The sequence below is a fragment of the Lampetra fluviatilis genome, chromosome 73, assembly GCF_964198595.1.
Source record: "Lampetra fluviatilis chromosome 73, kcLamFluv1.1, whole genome shotgun sequence".
NCBI classification, from domain to species: domain Eukaryota; kingdom Metazoa; phylum Chordata; class Hyperoartia; order Petromyzontiformes; family Petromyzontidae; genus Lampetra; species Lampetra fluviatilis.
The window spans coordinates 2348549-2357746 of NC_136347.1; the positions used below are offsets into that span (position 1 = coordinate 2348549).

The 9198-nt window shown below is 60.4% G+C and overlaps 1 protein-coding gene across 1 annotated transcript; it reads left to right on the forward strand.

The window, feature by feature from the left end:
• The first annotated feature begins 625 nt into the window (after nt 1-625).
• Nucleotides 626-8783, forward strand: LOC144953307 (cobalamin binding intrinsic factor-like). The gene is made up of 10 exons (XM_078883877.1): nt 626-701; nt 1492-1590; nt 2504-2705; nt 3261-3454; nt 3625-3777; nt 4288-4466; nt 6058-6253; nt 6475-6673; nt 6993-7114; nt 8286-8783. Exons 2-10 carry the CDS (start codon nt 1515-1517, stop codon nt 8345-8347), a joined length of 1383 nt encoding a protein of 460 aa, XP_078740003.1. The 5' UTR covers nt 626-701; nt 1492-1514; the 3' UTR covers nt 8348-8783.
• Nucleotides 8784-9198: the final 415 nt, after the last annotated feature.

The following is a 9198-nucleotide window of genomic DNA, read 5'->3' on the forward strand; positions in this document are numbered from 1 at the left end:
CCCCCCCACCTCTACCCCCACCCCTCTACCCCCCCACCTCTACACCCCTCTACCCCCCCCACCTCTACCCCCACCCCTCTACCCCCACCCCTCTACCCCCCCCACCTCTACCCCCCCACCTCTACCCCCCCCCACCTCTACCCCCCCCCTCCCCACCCCCCACTCCACACCCTCCCACTCCCCACCCCTCACTCTCCACCCACCCCCCACTCCTCACTCCCCACCTCCCACCCTTCCACTCCCCACCCTCAAACCCCCCACTCCCCAATTACCACCCCCCACCCCCCACTCCCCACCCTCCCACTCCCCACCCTCCCACTCCCCCAACCCCCACCCACCACTCCCCAATTACCACCCCCCACTCCCCAATTACCACCCCCCACCCCCCACTCCCCACCCTTCCACTCCCCACCCTCAACCCCCCACTCCCCACCCCCCCACTCCCCAATTACCACCCCCACCACCCCACTCCCCCCCCCACCCCCCCCGCAGGTGGAGGTGTGCACGCGGCAGCGCTCGTTGTGGGCGTGCCGGAGCCGCACCCCTGGGAGCTTAAATAGCGGGGAGCGCGGGGCCCGCTGTGCTCACAGTCAGGCTCACTACACTGCTGCTGCTGCGCGCGCGCTCTCTCCACAGTCAGGCTCGCTCCACTGCTGCTGCTGCCTCTGGCTACTTACCGGCGCCGCTGCTGCTGAATTGTGGTGAGTTTAATGACGAATCTGCGTCAGCGCTGTGATGAGTGCAGCAACAGCGGTAACGCGAGACTGGGACGGGGGCTGCAGGTTCCAGTTGTTATGGTTCGGAGGTGACCTGCGAACCAAAACGACTCGAACCTGCAGTCTGTGTGGGTCTCGCTACCCACGGTGCGCCTGGGTTTGTCTGCAGGGTTCCTGCTCCCGTTTCTCTCCTGCACATTAATAATCGTGGCTTCAGGTTGTTTGCTGCTATCAACAATCCCCAGGTGACTAATAAAGTCGCTCTAGTCGAGTCTGCGATGCAGGCTTCAGGTTGTTGTTGTCTGCCGCTATAAACAATCCCCAACACGCGAATAATAAAATATTCGAGTCGAGTTCGAACGTTTACATTTCGACGTTTCGTTTAAATCGGAGACTGAAATTAGATTGGGAACACGTGGATTGGAGAGCACGCGCAGGCTGGAGACCGCCTCGTCACCACATTGATCTCCATCCAGCAGTGGATGGACCCTGGAGATGATGATTACCCCGGGAGGGAGAGGGGGGGGGCAAATGAATTATTAATTTATCGGGGGTGAACGCCTCACGCGTTCGCACTGTGGCGAATATCCGAACGGGTTCTCTCCTAGGTCGAAATCTAAACGCAAACGGCAAAAATACCTCGTGTGGCCGTGTAATGGTCGCGAGTGAATCTCTCTCTCGGTGTCTCTGTCTGTGCCCGTGTCTCTGTGGTGTCTGTGTGAGTGACTCTCGGTGTCTCTGTCTGTGCCCGTGTCTCTGCGTGGTGTCTCTGCAGTGAGAGGAGACCGCTCGCTCGCCATGGCTCGCCCTGGTCACGCTGTGGCGCTGCTGCTGCTGCTGGCGGCAGTCGCTGTCCTGCACAGCTCCGTCGCCGGTAACAGAGGGGGGGGGGGATGAACACTGCGTGGTGGTGATTGTGGTGGCTGAACACGGCGTGGTGGTGGTGGTGGTGATGGTGGATGATGAACACGGCGTGGTGGTGTTATCTCACCCAGCCGGTGTCACCGGTTTTCCGTACTTTTCCCGCACCTGGCTGAGTTTATTTTACATCTTTGTTCACCCTCGCTCGGCTGCACCGGAAAATCCCCGCGCTCGGCTCCTGCAGGATTGGTCGAGGCCGCTTAACACAGCCCCTTGGCAAGACAAAGATCTCCCATATAGCCTTAACAGACTGGAGGGGCAAGTGCTGTTAGCGAGCACCTATGAAGGCCATAACGGTACACGAGGGGGTGGGTAGCCAGCACCACGCCCGACCGCCTTTGTCTCCCCAGTGGCGATGTTTACCACATCGCACCAGGTACTCATTTCAGGCTGAGTCGACCTAGGGGAGGCCCAGGACCGGTTCAGATAATCGTCACTGGTGTTGGCCGTGAGCAGGAATCGAACCCGGGACACCAGGTTCATAGCACAGCGCGCTAACCGCTACACCACAGACACGCACACAGAGACACACACACACACCCACACTACGCTACTGTGTGTTCCACTTCTTTCTCACCGTACGTAACCAACCCTACGGTGCGGGGGGGGGGACCACCACAAACTAAACGCGTAAAGCGGCTCTAAAGAAACGAGTTTGTCGACCTCGGCGATGATTGGAAAGTGCACTGCTCCCAATGTCTTCCTATTATCAGAAGCAAGAGCGTTCCAGACGGCCACAGAAGCCGGTGCCCACCGCCTTTGTTGTTCGACGGCGAGCTGCTGCAGGTGGTGCTCTGAGACCCCCCCCCACCTCCTCCTCCCCCACCCCTCCCCCTCCTGGCTCCCCCCCCCACCCCTCCCCCTAGCGGCACCGGTGGCCGACTCGGCCGTGGTCCTGGCCGTGGTCAAGGTGCTGCTCAACTCGACGCGACCCTCGGACGAGAGCTTCCTGCTCGACCCCACGGTGCTGTGTGCACTGCGCCTGGCACCGGTGCACAACCTGCGCATGGAGCGCTCCTTCCTCAAGCGGCTGCTGGCGCGCCTCGGTGATCTGCACCTCGACCGCAGGTTCCAAAGATAAAGATCCCCCGTATAGCCTTAACGACCTGTTGGGGCAAGTGCCGTTGGTGAGTGTCGGCACTTTATGAAGGCCGGCACTGGTATGTGAGGGGGTGGGTGGCCGGCAACCGAGCCCGGCCACCTTTGTCTCCCCAGTGGCAATGATTGTACACGCCGCTCCACCCAGGTACTCGTTTGAGGCCGAGTCGACCTAGGGGAGGGCCAGGACCGGTTCAGAGAATCGTCACCCGGTGTTGGTGGCGGTGAGCGAGAATCGGAACCTCGGGACGTAGCCGGGTTCACCGGGGCAGCGTAGCGCCGACCGCCACCACTCCCAGGTTCCATTCGGTGTTTGAACTTCTTAACACAACCCCCGTTTGATTGCTAGAATGGGTAAAACCTCCTCTTACTTTTGTCTTGAGATCGTCTTCTCTTGTTGTGCTTCCCTCCCCCCCCATCCCACCTCCACACCTCTCAACTAACACGATTTGGCTACGTATGGTGCGAAAGAAGTTGTACATACAGACGCCGTTCTAACGCGGGCGATGGGATTTTGTCGCACAGCTGCCCGGGGCAGGTGACCGACCCGGACGAGCGGCCCCAACGCGACGTGGCCGTCTCGTCGGGGCAGCTGGCGCTGGCGGTGCTGGCGCTGAGGGCCTCGTGCCTGCCCGTGGAGGCCATGCGCCTGGGCTGGGTCCGCGTCGACCTCCTCGGCATCCTGGACCAGCTGCTCGACGAGGAGCGGCGCAGCGTTGGTGCGACGTGGGGACACGTGGGGGGGGGGGGGTGATGTAGTGGCGACGTAGTTGGGGCGACGTTGTCGGAGGTGACTTCGCCGGGTCGTAGCAGTGGTTCTAGTGGTGGTGGCCGTGGTGTCCGTGGCAGTGGTGGACCCCCCCCCCCCCTCTGTGCTCTCCACCCTCAGCGCTGGCAGGGCGGCCGCTCACCACCTACTACCAGTACGCGCTCGCCACGCAGGCGCTGTGCATCCTCAACGCCAGCGTGGACCCCGACGTCGTGGAGAAGCTCGCGAGCTGGGCCCTGCTCCAGGGGTCTGGCGACGGGCCCCACTCCATCGGTGAGCGAGTGGCTCGGCGAGTGATTTTGAGCTGGGCCAATGCTGCAGGACCTACAGGGGGGATCTGTGGACGAGCATCGCTCCGAGAGCGAGCGAGCTTGGGCTCTTGAGGAGACACGGGGCTGCCGTGAGCGCGCGGCGAGTAATGTGCCAGGTGAGGGGCAGAGCAGCGGGCGGTGTGCACCGCGCTGGATGATCCCCGTTCGCGGAACGACCATCGGTGGCGCATCCGAACCGATCCTGGGCGTCCCCTAGGTTCGTTTGGTCTTTAAATCCGTCACCTGCTGTGGTGTCTAATAAACATCACCACTGCGGAGTCGAAGGCAGCATGGCGTTGTTGCTGGACTTGATAGGTGCTGCCACTTGCTCACGGCGCTGGGCTCACGAGCCTCTGTAGGCGGTATGGGGGGTGATCTTTGCCACTTGTGAGAGCAATACGGAGGGGCTGGATGAGCGAGGCGTGGGCAGCTGAGCGAGCATCACCCCCCCCCCCCCCCCCCCCCCCCCCAGACGAGGCATCCCAGGCGCTGGTGGCGCTGTCGTGCCTCAAGGGGACTCCGCTCCTGGGGCCCCCCGCGCTCGCCGCTGCCGTGGCCGCGGCCGCCCAGAGCCTCGCCACACTGCTGCTGGGGCAGCGCTCGGGCAACGGAGCCATCGGCAACATCTACAGCACCGCCCTCGCCGTGCAGGTGGTGGGAGGGAGGCTGGTGGGGGGGGGCGGGGGCTGGTGGGGGGGGGGCTGGTGGGGGGGGAGCTGGTGGGGGGGGACTAGCTGGTGTGGGGGGGCTGTGGTCTCAGTTGATTGCCATTTGGGATCTGAGTCTAGTCACTGAGGGATGGACATTCCTCCGCTGGGGGAAGGAAACGGCGAGGTGGCTCTTGTGAACAATGAAGGGGGTGTGGGAGCGTGGCGGTGAGTAGTGGGCTCTACTCCCCATGGTTGGGAAGCAAGGAATGGTGGTAGTGGCTTATGCCCCCACCACAGGTGAATATCAGTGGAGGAATGCAGGCAAACCCGATTAGTTGGATGCCTTCTATGCCTCTGCTTTATTGACCTGGCTAAGGCCAATATTATAACAACCCCGAGCCATGGCGTATTTATTGCAAGTGCTTTATGAGACTCTGACTCTGCTCACAACGATTAAGGACATTCATGATGGTGGGCAGAGCCCGGGTATAACGATTTGGCCAGGAGTCGAAGCCGTTGTTCACCTTGGGTGTGACAGGGATGTCTACATGCTCCGACATTATTTAACGTTTTTTGGAACCACGTAGTTGGAGAAGCGTTCTGTGGCTGTACTGGAGCAATTTCCATCTGGTACAAATACAATAGAAGGCTGATCGATGCCCGAGTAAGGTCTAGAAAATAGCTCCCTATTAGTTAACCATGTTATGTATACTGATGATTGGTGATTTGCTGCTCACTCGGAGGAGTTGGAGGCTCTACTGCTAAACATGGAGTGTGCCTCAGCTGCACCAAAGCTCGCACCTCTGATTCGCAAAGTTGGCTACATACGGTGCGAAAGAAGTTCAACACTCTGCCTGCTCAACTCTCCATTGTTTATGGGGCAATTGTCCAGAGATAGTGGAGTTTTGCCATATTGGGCAGTGTGCTCATGACAAGCTCTAGTTTGACAGCAGAGTTCTCACTCAGAATCGGTTGGGTGGCAATCTCTTTTCATCTGCTGCATAACGATGTGTGGAAACTACCTGGCCTGTAGCTTACATAAAGTGTTACGAACTCCTCTACCCCCCAATGGAAAATCTGCGCTGGTTAGAAACATATAGGCTGGCCTGCCTCCGATCCATCCTGGGTTTAACCAGGCTGGGTTGTCTGAACCGCTCGCATATCCTTGAAAGATTTGGACGGTCCCATTGGTGAGCTCCTCCGGCAGGCTGGGGCATGTAGCCCACATGCACATCCACTGCGTGCCCCAAGCAGCTTCTGTTTGGCTGGATAAAGGGGGCTAACCGGGCACGGCATAGGCTGACAGAAGAATGTGGAGCCGAGTGGACTTGCCGATAAACGATACCAGCAGTGTCAAGATCGGCCTGTATGCAGGAGGCTTGTGAAGGATACAACTGGCCAACAACGGAGGGCAGAGGAGTGATGCTCGCAACAACGAGTGGAGCGCTGGGGTGGCTAAAGCATAGTAGGGGCACAGGTGGTGTCTGCAAATCGTCTCGGTCAACCCATGGCACCTGCAGGGTCTCCCGTGACCACCTCCTGCACCTAGCCTGGCACAGCAGTCAAACACCCCCCCCCCTTACCCCCACCAGGCTCTGCAGGCTGCCCAAGGGAGCGGGGTGAACGTGAGCGGCTGGGACGGAGGCAACGCCTCCCGCACCTTCCTCTTCGCCGCCGCCGTGGCCGGCGAGTTCAACGCCTCCCCTGGGGCCCTGGCCCAGCTGCTGCCCGCGCTGCTGGGCACCACCTACCTGGCCGTGCCGGGCATCACCTGCGTGGGTGACGACGGTGAGCGCACCTGGGTGGGGCCTCCGTGGCACAATGTGGGGGGGGGGGGGGGTGTAGAGATGGTGAGGTGCGTGGCTGTGGTCAATGGTAGGCAATGCACAGGGACAATTGGCACTTGGGGTTGTAAATGGTGGTGGTGGTCACCCTGCTGCACCATGTGAATGGTGGTGGTCAACCTGCGGTGTCACGAGAGCGATTTTGTTCTGCCGCTTGCTCTGCAGACAGCGTCCACGACCTGCGCAGCGAGCTGACGCTGCGCCCGCCCGCCAGCAACTCGTCGTGGCCCATCGGCGTGACCTACACGGCCACCGACGGCCTGGGCCACACCTTCAACAACAGCGTCCACGTGACCGTGCCCAGCGGCTCCAACCTCCTACGCGTGCTGGAGGCCGCCCAGGCACAGAACGCCCTCCAATTCAGGTGGGGAGTGGGAGGTGGGGAGGGGGGGGTGAGGTGTGGGGGGGGAGAGGGGGTGGTGAGGGGAGAGGGGGGGGGGGGGTGGTGAGGTGTGGGGGGGGGGTGGTGAGGTGTGGGGGGGGTGGTGAGGTGTGGGGGGGGGGGGGTGGTGAGGTGTGGGGGGGGGGGGGTGGTGAGGTGTGGGGGGGGGGGGTAGGAGTGGGTGAGGTGTGGGGGGGAGGGGTGAGAGGAGGTGAGTGAGGTAAGGCGATGGAGGTGGTGAAGGGAGTAAGGAGGGTGGTGAGGTTGGTGTGTGGTGTGTGTGTGTGGTGGTGGTGCACAGCTTCAAGACCAAGCCGTCGAGCTTTGGGCCGTACCTGGTGGAGGTGAACGGACTCGTGGCGGACTCGGCCCTGCACCAGTACTGGCAGCTGCTGGATGCTCCCAGCACCCCGCTGGACAAAGGTGAGGAGCCGTTGGCCGCCTCGGGGCATGGGGGGAAGGGGGGGGTCACCGGTTCGGGGTGGCACTGCGATTGCTGCCGTGAGGCCTCTAGCCGAGGGGGCAGCCCCCCCAGTGGCAGCTGATTCCAGCCGCGTACGACTCCAACGGAGTGCCGAGCGGCTTGAGCCGTGATGCCGTGAGATGTCGTCTCCCTCGCCTGGTGTGCAGGAGGTCTCGTGGGTTCCATCTCCTGGATTTTGAGAGATTCTGCGTCTCCCTCCCCGTGGTTCAGACTCGACTTTTATTCGGGTCGTCTGTTTTTCTTTCCCCCAATTTCGAATCGACGTGCTTTGTTTAGGTGATTTGTCTGTTGCTACACATTTCCACAAGGATAAGCCACTTGGTTGAGCTATAATTTTGATAGCCACGTCGCTTCTGAAAAGGAGGAAATATCTCCGTGGGCTCTCTACCTGGTAAAATTAAAGCGTCACATTGTTTAAACTAAGACTCCAGGACTGTCTGCGCTACCAACTGTGTGAACGGGGAGGCTCTCCCATCTCAAGCCACTACCCTCAAGTGTTTCGCTGTTGTGCTGATTGCTGAACTTTGTTTCGTGTGGGGGTTTGTTGCTGCTTTAGTCGTCTTTTGGGGAGAACCAACCCAGAGTCGATCTTCCTCCGTCTCCTGTCCTGGTGTCTCTCTCGCTCTCGAGTTGTCACCCGGCCACTGAACACCAATCTCACTCGCGCCCTCATTCACACTCATCCTCCTACCCACCCAATCACTCGCCCACTCTCGCCTGCACACGCTCGCTCCACCACCCACCCACTCATTCACTCATTCAACCAATTGCTCGCCATCTCGCTCACCCACACACAACCCAACTCGCTCACTCGCGCGAAATGAGACTCCTCCATCCTGCAAGTTGGGGTCGGGATCGAACTCACGACCTCCTTTCTACCAGGCGAGGTAGTTAACATCTCATAGCCACCGTGATGATGAGTGACGCAAACTCAAAATATACAGCAGGTGTCAGGGTCGGGATCTAACTCACGACCTGCTGCCTACCAGGCGAGGTAATTAACATCTCATAGCCACTGCGGCCCCCCTTTTATTTCTCTTGGCTCGACCCGGATCACGCAACTGACCCCCCCCCCCCCCCCCGTCTGTGTGGTGGTGGTGCTGTGCGCAGGGCTGAGGGACTACATCGTGTCTGATGGACAACACGTGATCGCCAATCTCACCACGTGGTAGATGCAGCGTGGGGAGTGGGGGCACGACGCCGGTCAACGTTTAACAGACGTCAGGAAACGGGGATTTGACGTGCGGGGGCTCCCTCGCTCTGCCACGTCGCCGAGTCGTCGTCGCCTCTCATATCGACCATCCCAATGGCCCCCACCTGTGGTCTTTAGCCCCGGGGGGGGGGGGGGGACCCCCTCCCCTGGTGGCAGCTGCCCCTGTGCTGCTGCTGCAAGGGGAACGTGGCAGTGGGAGCGTCATAATCGCAGGCGTGACGTCATCCTCACCGTTATTAACAGTGGGCCATGATCGGTCCACTGCTGTATCAATTCCCCCCCCTCCCCTCCCACCAAAGCCAGCCTCGCGATCTTGGCGAGATGCGACGACCCCACAGATTTCCATTCACATCCACAGATTATATTCGTACATGACGATGCATGTGACGTAATAAAACATTAAAAGTTTGTGTCTACGCTGCAGCGTCATTCATGCGAGTGGCATCTCTGCAATAATGGTGGGGGTGGGGGTCTGTGTAGAGTGGCGGTGGTGATGGTGTGGAGTGTTGGGGCTGTCTTGGGAGTCGAGGTGCGGCTCTCCGCCGCGCGCTCTGCGTGGGGTCTCCACCTCGGCACGCGTGGACTCGCACGCGGAGAGGCATGGGACTCGCACACAGACCCATAGAGTCACACGGAGATCTGTAGAAACCATCGACTCGTGCAGAAATACATAGAATCACGCGGGGGATCCATAGACTCCCACGTAGACCCTCATAGCGCCATGAACTCTGAGATCCATAGAATTCTGTGGACTCGCACAGAGACCCATAGACCCTCGGAGAGCCACGGACTTGGGCAGAGCCACAGATC